The sequence below is a fragment of the Cervus elaphus genome, chromosome 32, assembly GCF_910594005.1.
Source record: "Cervus elaphus chromosome 32, mCerEla1.1, whole genome shotgun sequence".
NCBI lineage: Eukaryota > Metazoa > Chordata > Mammalia > Artiodactyla > Cervidae > Cervus > Cervus elaphus.
Window position 1 is genome coordinate 44604055 of NC_057846.1, and position 14909 is coordinate 44618963.

General features: G+C 43.9%; 1 protein-coding gene across 5 annotated transcripts in view; it reads left to right on the forward strand.

Moving 5' to 3' along the window:
• HOOK3 (hook microtubule tethering protein 3) overlaps positions 1-14909 on the forward strand; it is a 90291-nt gene that overhangs the window by 34701 nt on the left and 40681 nt on the right. For all 5 annotated transcript variants that reach the window (XM_043893518.1, XM_043893519.1, XM_043893517.1 and 2 more), the window contains 4 exons: positions 3213-3275; positions 4783-4866; positions 10418-10581; positions 13719-13859. In XM_043893518.1, the coding sequence (XP_043749453.1) occupies positions 3213-3275; positions 4783-4866; positions 10418-10581; positions 13719-13859 (452 nt within the window). The remainder of the gene's footprint in view (positions 1-3212; positions 3276-4782; positions 4867-10417; positions 10582-13718; positions 13860-14909) is intronic.

Below are 14909 nucleotides of genomic sequence, written 5' to 3' on the forward strand. Positions count from 1 at the left end.
AGCCTCCAGCCATCCGGAGACTGTTAACATTCTGGAAAGTTTGCTTTCGCTCAGCAGACGTGGGAGGTGAGGCAGGAGCCCTAAAATCAGTAGGATGTTGAATGAGTTGGAATTTTGGAAACCAGTGAATAGACTTTCAAGGAGAAAATCCAGTGAAGTCTGTATCTGAGAAACTCTAGGCAATGAGAAGGATGGACTGGAGAAAAACAACAGCCAGAAAAAGGAGGGCAGGCGCAGCCTTAGTAACTGTCCACTGAGAAGGGTGGGAGCCTGAACTGGGTTACAGGGTCGGGTCCAGTGTGGGCAGACGGAATGCTGTCAGAGCTTTGGTCGGTAGGCCTGGTGACTGATCAGGCCTTGGAGGAGGACCTGGGGGCTGGACGGACCTGTGGAATTGAAGAAGGAGTTCTGTAAGATGATTGTTTGTCTTTATTCAGGTGCTTCAGATTGCAATTTTTTTTTCCTATTGTGGTAAAATACACATAACTATAAACTTTGCCATTTTCAAGGTTATTTTGTAGCACGTCTCAGTGTTTAGCTCCTTTTTGTGGCTGAGCGGCAGTCCGTGGTGCGGGTGGCCCGCACTGTGTTCATGCACTGTCAGTGGACACTTGCGTGTCCACCTTTGGGGTGTGTGAGTGGTGCTGCCGTGAATGTGTGTAAGGTTTTGCTGTGTTTTGTTTTGTTTTTTTGAGCACCTGTTTTTAATTCTTTTGAGCATCTACCCAGAAACTGAATTGCCGGTCCATGTGGTGACCTTGTGGATGACTTTTTGAGGACGTGCCAGTGTGCTTCCCACAGGCACTGGCACCGTTGTCCATTCCCCCCAGCAGTGCCCTGGAATTCTGGTTCCTCTCCCCCATCGTCCACCTTTGTAACTGCCCCTCATCCGAGTGGACGGGAGGTGTTTTCCCATTGTGGCCTATTTGTATTTCCCTCCAGGCTAGTGACGTTGAGCATCTTTTCATGAGTTTCCTGGCCGTGTTACAGGATCTTCTTTGGAGAAATGTGAGTGGTAGTCAGATACATGATAGTCCTTGAGTTCTTTAAATGCTAATATGACAAAGCCACAGGAGAGGGTAAGACAGAGGTTGAGATGACACAGGAGGATGGTAAGTGGTCCATGGTCTGAGAAGCCGGGAAGAGACAGGGTTGAGAGCGTTAAGTGGAGGGACCAGCCTTGGGTGGGAAGAACAGCACTTGCATTTTAACCAGATTGAAGGAGGAAGGGTGGCCATGAATGTGGCCGCATTCTCTAGGTTAACACATAGGAAATTGAGGAATTTCTTACCTGGAGGCAAAGTCTGGTCATAAAGAGTAGGGAGAGTTGGTGAGGTTTGAGAAGCAGGGACGGTTTGGAATAATCTCTAATGGAATGAAGAGGCTGCTGATGGGGAAACATAGCTGTACTTTGGGGCAACTTTGAAGGCCTAGCTGACCCTGGAAACCGTACATGTTTTGTGTTTTAAAAAATATCTTGACTTTCTCAGAACTTAGCAGTCAGGGTTGACGGCCAGAAGAGAAAGGTGGTTGGGTTGGTTTTGGATTGATTTTTTCCCTGGGAGAAGGTACTAAGGTAGGAGAATTGATTATGTTAAAACGAAATAATAGACCACGAAGCCTAGGCCAAAATGAGAAGGTAATTGATTAAACAGATGCCGAACCATGTCCGCCGACGTCCGGAGTGAGGCGATTGCCGAAGAGAAGGCGACAAGAGAGTACACTCTGGGCAGGCAGAGCAGTGACATTCACCTAGAGTCTGAGCAGAGTGAGGAGGGAAGTGCCTGTGACAGCGGAAACCAGAGGGAAGCACGGAAGCGCAGGGCCCGGGAGGGAGGGGCGGGCAGACCCCTGTCTGTGAGCGACCCGGAGAAGGCGGTGTTGGGGCGGGATGCTGTGCTGCTCGGGCGGGGACTCACATGTAACTGGGGGTGGGAAGAAGACCGCAGGAAAACGCTTCCACTCCCTCACCCACCCCTCCGCCGCTGCCCGGAACCAGATCCGTCACAGCCCTTATCACTGAGCTGTCTTTCTTACTTGAGCTGTATGCGGTCCGTGGCACAGGTGGCTTCTTTCATAGTTCAGACTTACAGAAGTGGTTATTTCTGGATGGTAGAATAATGGATTTATTTTTGTATTTTTTTCCTGAGTTTCATCTTCTCTGTGTTGGTCCCCCCCGCCCCCAATTGGGAGAAAATTCTTTTGAACCTCATTTTATTAATATTCTTACAATGGAAGTATTTTAAAAAATGAAGCCAGTTTTCTTTTATACTTCCTGAGATTTTTTTTTTCCCCGAATTATGCTAAGGACTTTGACTCTTCTCATGACAGGATTAGAGAGCAGTGGTTCTCAGACTTCCGTGTGCGTCCTGGGCCCTAACCCCAGAGTCTCTGGTTCAGTAAATCTGAGCCGGGGACCCAAGGATGTGCATTTCTGGCAAGTGCTCAGGATGCTGGTGGTGTTGGTGTGGGGCCCTCACTTGGAGAACCCCTGATCCAGAGAAGAAGGTACAGCTGAGCAGACCAGCTCTGTAAAGGGTAGGGTAAAGGCTGAGGTGACAAGATCTCTCAATGAGATGTCCCCACCTTTGTGATCGTCCCTCTCTTGTCCGTTTTACAGAATATAAGACGGGAAACAGGAGGAAGTGGGGACATTTTTGGTCTGCCCCCAACATTTGTCCCAGTCAGAATTTTGCCCTTTCTCCCCAAACGCTCACACACCCCCTGGATCTTCTCTGTGAGCAGCACAGGGGTGGGGGAGGCTGAGAGCTAGATTTGTGTGTGTGTGTGTGTGTGTGTCATCTCTGAGCGTCAGCAGCTCATTTGGGCTGACACTGATCTGACCCACATTTATTCTTCAGAGATCGTTACCTAGCAATGCTATTTTTTTGGTACCGAAAAGTCAATGTTTTAAAATATTTAGCCACATTTCAACTTAAAGGCTTGTCTTTTTTCATGGTGAGGATAGGTAGTACTTGATTCTCATGAGTGGCCCCGCCCTGAAGTTGCACACGTATGATTTTAGGTGAAGGCTAATCCTGCAGCGAAGCAAAGCTTCGACGTTATAAGAAAATGTTCCTTTTACATTTGTGTTTTTCATTGTAATTTTTACAATTCTCTAGCAGCCAGGCATTCATGTTTTTTGTTGCAAGTATATTATGTCAAATGTCATTTTTGTCTCCTGGTTGTAATCATTTAAATCTTGATTTCAGCTGATGAGTAAAGAGTCTCCTGTGTCTGCTGGGAATGATGCCTATGTTGACCTTGATCGCCAGGTACCTGGTCTTGCATTGTTTCTATCTGTGCAGAGTTTGAAGGGTAAACTTTAGATGTTAATGAAAAGGGTGTTTCAGCTTATGAAATACATTGTTGTAATTCTTTATTTTTTACCAAAAATTCAAGAATGTCACTTTTTTTTAAAGCCACTTTACTAATGGATAGTAAACATTTGTAATAAAATTTGTAATTTGTAACTAATATAAGTTATTAAATAAATTAGCTTCTTTAATTCACTATATTTTGTGTTTTCTAGTCATGGTTTTTCTTTTTCCATTAGTGATAGCATTCTGTATGCCACATTTAAGAAAACAGATGCAGTCCTGGGACATGGCATGCCTTTAGTCCTACAATTTATTTATAATACAAAAGATTTTGCCTTTTATTTCATGTTACTCTTCAATTGAAAAAGTTTCTTTTTCCTTTCATCTTTGTGAAGATGTGAATAGTCTGTCAGGAGATACTTAAATGTGCTAAGGAGCTACTGTATTTCTTTAAGGAACTCTGCATTATATTCTTATGGTTTTTAACAGAAAAGTTGATTTGTAGTTTTAATTACTGCTTTTTAATAAAATGTCGTTACATTGTCAGTTGCTGTATTCTGCTCTTCGGGGACATCTGTTCCATAATGAATAGAAACCTTTGTGTTCTTTGTCTTGTCTCACTTCTTCCCCATGGTTTCTAAATGTTTTGCAGGAAAATCTTTGGGTATGCTATAATTTTAGCCCAAATTGTAATTTGTCTTTTCCTTACTCTGTGGCATCTGAGTTTAAACTTGTTACCTTGAATGCACTTTTTGTTTTTGTGTCCATTACGCAGAGATTTTTGATCACATGAAATGAAAAGCCAATATAATTTTATTTTCATTGATTTTTTTCTTCTAAAAAGTCAATTAACTTTAATGTTTTCATACATTGCTAACTTAGAGTTTATCATAATACTGGGACCCAGCTCGGGACTGTTTGGTTTGTGCTGAGAATCAGGATAATAAAAACCTTTCATTTTGAAACTGATATACTAAATTAACACAGAGGTTTAATACGATTGAACATTTGTGTTGAAATACACTAGCTATTTAACAGTCGAACCCCTGTTCTAGCACGTATAGATTTTACCAAAGTAAAATTTGTCAGTTATTACAGAATCAAAACATTACCAAGCCCAGATAAGAAAAGATGTGTAAGAGAACCAAATTCCAAGTTCAGAAAAGACAAAGCTTAGGACTAAAAGATATTCATAGTTAGAAGTGGCTTCTTAACAATAGAAATTTGGTCTAAATCATTTCCAAACAGTGCGGAGTTTATTTATAAATTTCCAGATTTGTTCATTGAACATTTATCAAGCGTCAGAAAAAAAAAAAATTGTCTTCTTTTGACTCATGCAGAAGGGTTCTTGATTTCTGCTGTCCCCCAGAAAGAGAAAGGAGTTCTGTCCTCTACATGTGTGATTGTTAGCTGTTGCCACGTCGTATTCCAGTGTTGACTGTAGCTCTTCGTTTCTACCCAGCTGAAGAAAACTTCAGAAGAACTAAATGAAGCTTTGTCGGCCAAGGAGGAAATTGCTCAAAGGTGCCATGAGTTGGATCTGCAGGTAAGAGGGCTGTTCCTGAACCACCTGTCTGAAACGTGCTCTCCAAGTCCCACCACATGCAGTGGGTCCCACTTGCAGTTCAGTTTGGCTGTAACACAGCCTAATTAGAGAATAAAAATACTGGAAAAAGAGTGCAGACCTAGCAAAGATCAGAGTTTTCCTTCCTTCTCACAACTCCATTCAATTCCCGATGAATGAATTAAAATGGGATAAGGCCACAAGAAGAGAAAGAGGAGGGAGACCAGCGCTCAGGAGACTGGGGGAGATTTTTTAAAGTCCTGACTTGTAGTGTTTGCCAGTCTCCACGGTATACACACTCTCAGTGACCAGTACCAGTTACCAATGGTTTAACAGTCGGCTCACCTGTCTCCTGAATATTTAACAGGCAGCTCCAATATAGCCAGCAGTAGCACACCACACTCGTTATCCACTTCTGAAGTCCAGAGACAGTTGGGAAGAGTGCTGAATGGCCTAAAAGCAGTAAAGAGTTCTGTGACCCAGAACTCCTATAAAGGGGGATGGGGACTTCCCTGGTGTTCCAATGGGTAAGAATCTGCCTCCCAACCCAGGGGATGTGGGTTCGATCCCTGGCCCGGGAAGGTTCCACATGCTTCGGGGTAGCTAAGCCTGTGCCCCACAACTACTGAGTCCGCACTCTAGAGCCTGAGGGCCCTTGTTACTGAGCCTGGGCGCCTGCAGCCCATGCACTGCAATAAGAGAAGCCGCCAAATAAGAAGGCCGTGCACCCCAACTAGAGAGTAGCACCCACTTGCTGCAACTAGTATGCCCAAGCGAACAAAAGAGACCCAGTGCCACCAAAAATAAAAGTAAAGAGTTTAAAAATAGCAACAAAGAGGGATGGGCTCCTGTAGCCAAACCCCAGAGAACCGCAGGGAGCCCCCCCACCCCCACCTGGTAGAAGGCTGCAGCGAGGTGCAATGGGGTCTCCTGTAGGAGAGCGCCCCCAACGCCCATCACGTGCTGCAGACACCCTGACCTGAAGCCGGCTTGCTATCAGAGGGTTCTCTTCTGAAGAGTTAAGCAAACAGGAGTATGGGAGGATAGACTCAGTATCACAGGGTTAGACCCTTTGCATTTTGACCTTTCCCGGTTCTCTAATTGACAGAGAGCATGTGAGGAAAAATGCATGGCAAAAAAGAGAACAGGAAGGTGAATAGGAAGCTGGCCCTAGAGGAAGTGGAGAAAGTGGGGTAGTAGAAAAGTTTTCTTTTTGATTATTTAGTGCCCCTGTGCAATGCAGCTCTCAAATAAGGACAAGATGCTGTTTAAAAAAGAAAAAAGAGATCAAGAAACATGTGAAGTATTAGTCGCTCAGTTATGTCTGACGCTTTGTGACCCCGTGGACTGAAGTCCGCCAGGCTCTTCTTCACATGGGATTCTCCAGGCAAGAATACTGGAGTGGTGTGCCATTTCCTACTTCAGGGGATCTTCCTGACCCAGGGATTAAACCCAGGTCTTCTGCATTACAGGCAGATTCTTTCCCATTTGAGCCACCAGGGAAGCCCCTCAGACTGAGAGGAACACTTAAGTAAATTAAAAATAAAATTCTCAAAATAAAAATCCAGTAGAGTAGTTAAAAATGAAGTTGAAGAAATCTTTCATAGATAAAAAGAAAATAAGAAATAAAATATAGTTGTCTTGGATTTACCACAAAACCAGAGGGCAGGAGAGAGTGGATGAGGTCCAGATGGTGCATAATTGGCCACATGTTGATCCTTAACTAAAGCTGGGTAGTAGGTGCTCAGTTTGTGATATTTTCTGCTAGAAGCGTTTTACTTTGAAGGCATTAATAGTTGCTTTGGATGCAGATAGAATTGTGATGAGAGCACACTTGTTGGGTTATATAGTAAATAACATCTAGTCATAATGTAAGTGCCCTTGGAAAAGGAAATGGCAACCCACTCCAGTATTCTTGCCTGGGAAATCCGTGGACAGAGGAGCCTGGCGGGCTACCGTCCATGGGGTCGCAAAGAGTTGGATGCAACTGAGCATGCATGCAGTGTAAGTGCTGTTAATTGCTTTACAGGTTTTAAAATTTAGCTATGCATAAATTATTCACAGTAGTAAGATTAGTTGTTTTTACGAGCAGAATAGAAGTATTACTCTTGGTAGTATAACTTTCAGTCATGCGCTGGGATTGGCCCTCTGTGTCACGAGTGAAGTGGTGGTGCAGGCCCGCTCATTGCTCGCTGTGCTGTCCGTGGTGCTTTTGTGCTGCAGGGTTGGGGCTGAGGACCCACAGCGAGACCCGTGGCTCTGAAAGGCCGAGCTGTTCACAACTTGTACTCCGGCCTGGAGAGTTCCATGAACCGTATATAGTCCATGGGGTCACAATGAGTCAGACACGACTGAGCGACTTTCACTTTCATGAACTGATTTGCAATGTTGTGTAGCAGAAACCTTCCCTGGTGGTTCAGATGGTAAAGCGTCTGCCTGCAATGCAGGAGACCCGGGTTTGATCCCTGGGTTGGGAAGATCTCCTGGAGAAGGGAATGGCAATGCACTCCAGTATTCTTGCCTGGAGAATCCCACAGACGGAGGAGCCTGGTAGGCTACAGTCCATGGGTCACAAAGAGTCAGACACAACTGAGCCACTTCACTCACTCACTCACAGCAGAAACCAACACAACATTGTAAAGCGGTTATCCTCCAATTAAAATGAATACATAAATAAAAAGAAATTAGTAAAAAAGAGATGCGTTTTTAAGATTTAAACTTTAAATGTTTATTTTAAAAAGAATAAAAGAGCAGAAATAGACCCATGGTATAGAATTGAGCTGTTACTCTATTCTGAGAAAATACTCAAATCTGACAAGATAGAGAGCTGGCATTTCAGACTCATTCGTTTATTCAACAAACATTGAGCACGCACTCCAGACCTTTATAGGTCCATAGCTGCTGTGGATACAGTGAAGTTGAGGGGAAACACAGAACTGGATAAAACATTCCTGCCCCCAGGTGCTTACGTGCATATGAAGAAGACACTATGAACAGGATAAGAATACAGTCTGTCGTGTGTTGATAAGGGTTCTGGAGAGAGGGAGACTCTGGGGAGCAGGGTGGGAGGAATTTGTTCTGATGGGTCATCAACAAAGCCTGCCAGCAGAGGCACCGAGTTTGTAAGATCCTAAGAATGTGGAGGAGCTGGCCTCCCAGTCTTCCCCGGAGGTGCGTCCAGTTTCAGCGCACCTGAGTGGATCTGGAGAGGCCAGACAGGCCTTGGGAAAGGCTCAGTAAAGGGGAAGGCATTCCAGGCTTGCGAACAGAGTCATCCTGTGATCCGAGTTTTATTTTCATGGGTATTGATGGCTCCTGGGTGGAGACCAGACCAGGGGTGAGGGCCAACTCATGGAGACTGATTCAGACGCTTTTGGAGCAATCAGGTGAAAACTTAGGTTGGCTTCAGTCAGGATTGAGGGGTGGTGAGAAGTGGTGGAAATCTGTTTGAAGGCAGAGCCGCTGATGTTTGCTGGAAGAGTGGGCGTGGATGTGAGGATGAGCTGTGACGGATCCTGACCGAGAAAGTGGAAGGACAGAGTTAGCACTGCCGAGACGGGGAGATGGCAGGCGGGCTGGCTGGAGTGCGGGGAAAGTCCCACCTGCACAGGTTAAAGTCAGACGCCTCGTGGACGGGATGCCCAGTTCGGGATCCCAGGCTGGAAATAGAAACGTGTGAGCTCTCGGTGAATACCTGGTGTTTACAGCCCAGATACTGAAAGACATCCGTGTACTTAGGAAGGAAAAGCCGTGGGTGCCCCAAGGCAGGGACGTGGAGAGGACCAGGAGAGGGGGGTGTCCGGGGAGCTGCGGGAAGCAGAGCTCCGCTGGTCCTGGGGGTGGTGGGGCAGGAGCTCTGCTGGAACAGGTTCAAGAGGAAATGGGGGCAGAGACGGAGAATTGGAAGTGGAGGCGGCTTCTGCTTTTCCAGGTTCTTGAGATGTAGTTGGCCTACAGTAAAATACCCACTTTTGAAGTGTACCATTCTGATGCCTGTTGACATCACCACAGTCAGGATAACGGGTTCTCTTGTCATCTTCTTCCAGCCCCGGCTCTGCTTTCTGTCTCTGTGGATTAGCTTGTTATCTTTATCTTCTAGAATTGCATATAAAAGGAGTCACACACACTGTACTCTTTTTCTGCCTGGTTTCTTTTCTTTTTTTATTTTTTTGAGATTCATTCATATTGTTGGTATCAATAGTTAATTCTTTTGTTGTCAAACAGTGTTGTGTTTATGGATGTGCTGTTACTTAGCTATTCACCTGTTGATAAATATTTGTTTTTCTGTATTTGTGTTAGTTACTCAATCATGTCCGACTCTTTGCAACCCCGTGGACTGTAGCCCGCCAGGCTCCTCTGTCCATGGGATTTTCCAGACAAGAAAACTGAACGGGGTTGCCATTCCCTTCTCCAGGGGATCTTCCAGACCCAGGGATTGAACCTGGGTCTCCTGCATTGCATGCAGATTTCTTTACCATCTGAGCCACCAGGGAAGCTGTTAGAAACGAAACTGCTACAAACATTCTGCACCTCTGGGTGAACATATGTTTTGTTTCTCTTTGGTAAATAAATACCTGAGAGTAAACTGTCTGCATCATGTGGTAGTTCCATGATTAATTTTTTAGAAAAATGCAAACCAGATACTCACAGCGCTCGGAATAGTTCACATTCTCACCAGGTGTGTTAAATTCCCACTTGTTCGCATCTTCGCCGGCATTTGGCACGGCCAGTCTCTCTAATGTTCGGCTTCCTAGTGGGAGTGAGTGTGTGGATATAACATTATGGTCTCAGTTCGCTTTTCCTTAATGACTAATCATGAGTGTCTTTTTTGTGTACTTAGTTGCTGGTGTGTGTTTGTGTCTGCTTAGTTGCTCAGTCATGCCCTACTCTTTGTGACCACATGTACTGTAGCACGTCAGGTCTTCTGTCCATGGGATTCTCCAGGCAAGAATACTGGAGTGGGTTGCCATTTCCTGCTCCAGGGGATCTTCCTGACCCAAGGATCAAACCTGCATCTCTTGCATCTTCTGCATTGGCAGGTGGATTCCTTACCACTGAACCACCTGTGAAGCCTTTTACATGTCTTCTTTGGTGAATTATCTTTTCAAATATGAAATTTAAAAAATGAATTATTGCTGACTTTTACATACTGCTCTGCCTATGCAGTATTCCTAAATAATATAAATGTTTTAAGTGGAGATTACTTGTACTTCTTTAAAAACAGGCTTTAGTTCATAATGGCTTCCTTGGTGGCTCAGATGGTAAAGAATCTGCCTGCAGTGTAGAAGATCCGGGTTTGATCCCTAGATTGGGAAGATCTCCTGGAGAAGGGAATGGCCACCCACTCCTTACTGTTGCCTGGAGAATGCCACGGACAGAAGATCCTGGTAGGCTACAGTCTATAGGGTCACAAAGAGTCGGACGTGACTGAGTGACTAACACACGCACAATTCATAATGGTAATTTACAAGTGATTAATGCGGATTCCAGTGTAATTGGAGAAAACAACCCCTGTCTTTCTACATTCTAACAGGTCGCAGCGCTGCAGGAGGAGAAGAGTAGTCTGTTGGCAGAGAACCAGGTATTAATGGAAAGACTTAATCAATCAGATTCTATAGAAGATCCTAACAGTCCAGCAGGAAGGAGGCATCTGCAGCTCCAGACTCAGTTAGAGCAGCTCCAAGAAGAAACGTTCAGGTAAAGGACCCCTCACTCAGATCTGATCCTTTAAAATGTGGTAATGTCTTTTGCAGTTAAGAGTACAGTGTTAGGACTTCCAGGTAACTGCAGACCAAGGTGGCTCTGTGATTAGCCAGTTCCCAAAAGTCTCCCCCACACCGTGAAACAAGCACACATCTGGGAAAGTTCTCGCCTCAACCTGACTTGCAGACAGAACGCCCCAGCTGAGCCGTGACTGTGGGTGACGGGAAGGAGCAGATCCCACCCGCCCCACACCAGGTGCTTGGAGACAACTAAAGTCAGACTGAGAAAAACATCAGGGAAGAACTGGCAAAGGGGCCTGAGAGTGAGTTGGAATGGTCACTGGAAAGATTAAGTTCACTCAAATTTGAAAATTAAATTTAAAACAAAAAAAGGAAATTAGATCACAAACTGCAGGGATAGGATTTCAAATTAAGTGTATCTTCTTCAACGGCCAGATGCCAAGGGGGGAAAAAAAAAAATTAACCAGGCATGGAATTTAGAGATTGTGCCTCCCAGGGCACAATTTACGGTCACAAGACAAAGGCCAGGTGCGAGGTTTATAGAGACAGATGTAGTTAAAGGGCAAGTTGATGTAAAGGAGTCGTCCTCTAACACATCTTCTCGGGGAGGAAAGGGCCGAAAAGGAAGAGGGCCCACTAGCAGTTGAATGGTGAAAAGGAAAATCTGGTGTCCTGCAAGACTGAACAGAACTTGTATTCTGTGGAAGGACTTGGCAGGATGATAAAAATACTATGTTACAACTTTCTAGAAAATGTATCATGACCCATTTCTTACCTAGCCATAGATTTTCAGTGTTAAAACTGTGGGTGAAATTAAGTATCATTACTTATCCACTAACTTAATATGGTTACCTATCTATCAGTCTTTGTTTTTCTCCAGTGAAATGTGAATGTTTTGTTTTGTTTTGTTTGCCTTGACCGAAAAAAAGGACACTTTCTTAGTCTTCCCAGAAATCTAAGACAAATAGTCCATTGCTTATGGTCTACAGCCGCAGTTTAGACTGTGACCTGAGGACTCTTTCGGGGTCTTCAGGCCCTCTCTCTTCCAGCTGCATGTCTGTTAGACTGGATTTCCTTCATGGACCTCTGCCAAAAAACCCTCGCATCAGACGCATGTAGAAACAGGAGAACCCAGCTGTCTTCTAGTAAACCAGTGATTTGAATCACAGAATGTAAAAACATAGCCACTCTTCTCACCAGTTTTAGAAAAGAGTTGCTTTTCATAAACTGTATATTGTCGGTATTAACATAATGGGTTTATTACTGTCATTTTCAAATGACTAACATCTCATTTATAAGTATTCTTTAAATAATTTTGAAAAGAAGAGTAGCAGACTCAATCCAGTGCTGTAGTAAAAATAAGCTTTATCCCAGCAATATTATTAAATCTGTTACAGTAACTACTAAATCTACTAGAGTAGATAAATGTATTATGCCTCCTCCAATCTGTAAGTTAGAGAAGGAAGAATAAACAATAAGCTTGGTACGTGAGATTATCAGTAAAGTTAAGAATATAAGATGAAGATGAGTATTAATCTATTAATATTATTTGACTTTTTTCTTGACTCTATAAATCCTCGCTTTACCCCTTACTAGCTGTGTAAGCTTCGGCACACCTCCATTTCTCTAAGATGGTCTAATAGTTTTGTCTACTCTCCAGAATTTTTGAGAGCATTAAATGAATTAACATATGTAAAGTATTTTAAGAATAATTGCCTGGCACATAGAAGCTATATATGATTTAGCTGTTATTACTTTTCTAGAAAATGAAATAAGAAAAAGAAATGAGATTAAAATACTGGAAAGACAAAAAATAAATGATCATCATTTATAAATAATATGTGTGTCCACCCGAAAATAGAAGAGAACCAACTGAAAAGTTCTTAGAACCAAAAAACATTTTAAGAGAGAGAGGGTTATGTGACACCTTTGCTTATGTCGCAGGCCTTTCTAGCAATAACTAGTTAGTATCACCGGGAAAATTCTGCTCATAAGTATATAAATGAAGAAGAAGAAAAAATTTTAATGCTTACCCTAATGGAAACAGCTTGGTACCCATACAACAAAATACAAACACCAGTGACTCAAATGAAGATCCATAATCCAGTCTAAGTATATATAAAAATGTGTAGTAGATAAAGGTGGCATTTTCTAATCAATAGGGAAAGGTTAAGTTATTTGTTAAATAGTTTGGTTATTAGATTGGTAGGTATTTTGACAGGAAAAGTTAGATTCCTACGCTGCATTATGTACCCAAATGGTCTCCTGAGAAATTGAAAACTTTAATGTTAAACAATGAAACCCTATAAATACTAACAGAAAATAATGAATTAGAAGAAAAAAAATTCTAATTGTGCATTAGAAGCAAAAACTATGAAGTGTGAGATTCATTAGTTGAATTAGATAAAAACTAAGAATCTATGCATTAAATACATAAATTAAAATAATCAGTGATTAAAAAAAATAATCAGTGATAAATATTTGTGACATGAGAGAGAATCCTGTAAATCCAGAGGAAGGGTGTTTGTATTAAGCAAAACAAATGCATACATGGAATTCCCCAGCAGCCCAGTGGTTAGGACACTGCGCCTTTACTGCAGAGGGGCTGAGTTCAATCCCACAAGCCATGAGGTTCAGCCAAAAAAAGCAGCAACAAGTTAAAATAAATTAGGAAGCATATTATCCATATTTTGGAGGTGAAAAGATCTATGAAAAGAAGTCAGGTTGGAAGTTACACCCCACAAATGTTAACAGTAGGTACCTGTCTAGAGTAATGCATGATTTTTATCTTGTTTTTCTGCATTTTTTTAAATTTCAAAAGGGAGTATGTTCATTTCCTAATTAAAAATAAAACTTAATGGCTGTCATATTTTGAAAAATACCACTTGGTGTCTAACTTTCTGAGTAGAGTAATGGCTGTTGGTCTTCAAGTCTCAGAATAGCAGAATCTGTTTCCAGGAGAGTTAAAACTTGGAAATACAACATACGGTCACAAAAGCAGGAGACAGGTTCCAGAAGAACGTATTTTGATTTTTCTAAACTTACTTTTACTGTTCTAAGAAGAATTATTAGTAAGTAGTGCTTTCTGGGTCTGTTTTGTTTCAATGACAGGCTTGAAGCAGCCAAAGATGACTATCGAATACGCTGCGAAGAGCTGGAGAAGGAGATCTCTGAACTTCGGCAGCAGAACGATGAACTGACCACTCTGGCAGACGATGCTCAGTCTCTGAAGGATGAAATAGATGTTCTTAGGTAACCAAGCCCCCCATCCCTGTGGGATCTCAGACCTGTCATCCCCCAGCACAGATCCACCTCCAGTGTTCCCACTATCAGGTTTCTGAGCACGGGAAGGTGTCTAAGAGCCAGGACCCCGGGGTTCACCTCCATGGAACCATTTCTCATCTGTAAAGTGGAAATAGTACACATGCCCACTCAGGCGGACATGTGGAACTGAGTGAATTTACATTTGTAGGCACTCGGAACAGTATCTGGCAGATAAGTGCTGGATGTAAACGTTGGTTAGGTAGGAATTCATCTCAGATCAGCACTCCATGCTTGTGTAGCTGTGAGCTTTTTCTCTGCTGCTCCTGGGTTGTCAGTCTGCGTCATCCAGCTGATCAGTCGTCCACTTGCTCAGATCCTGTCTCCCCCACGAGGCTCATTTCCTTGCTGGACTCAACTGCGCTCTCAGCCGGCCCCCCCTGCTCCCTGCCTCTTCGGTTCTCCACCGTTCTGCCTGTATAACCTGTCCTCTGTCGGATCATTCCAACCATCTGTATCTTACCCTTTGGCTCTTTAAATGCTGAGAACAAATAGAATCACATAGTGGTGTCATTTTTGTCCTCCCGCAGACCTAACAGTCCTCGCCCTCCTCTGGGCTCCCCTCACTGGCCCCCTGTTCTGCTGCCCACCCGTGGACGGCTCTGTCCCCCACTTGGGTCGTCGCTGCTCTGAGTTTCCCTAACTCTTCTCACCTGGCTGTCCCCCTGCCCCCACCTCTCCTGACCTTCAGTCTGGGTGGATGGCCTTGTCCCCTGCACCGAGGGCCGAGGCCGTGACCCGTGGACCCGCCGCGTGCTGTCTCCTGCATTCCCACCGCCTGCGGGCCTCTGCTGCCGGCGTGCAGACTGGTGCCCGTCCTCCCGTCCATTGCTGATCCTGGTGCTCTGGTCTCAACCCTTCTTGGCTCTGCAGGGACCAGTACCATGTCAGTTATCGCCTCTCTTCCCATTTGAATCTCCCCCCGCCCCAGCCGACCCCCAAGCATCTATTTGTATGTTTCGGTCCCTCTCTTCTTAGAAA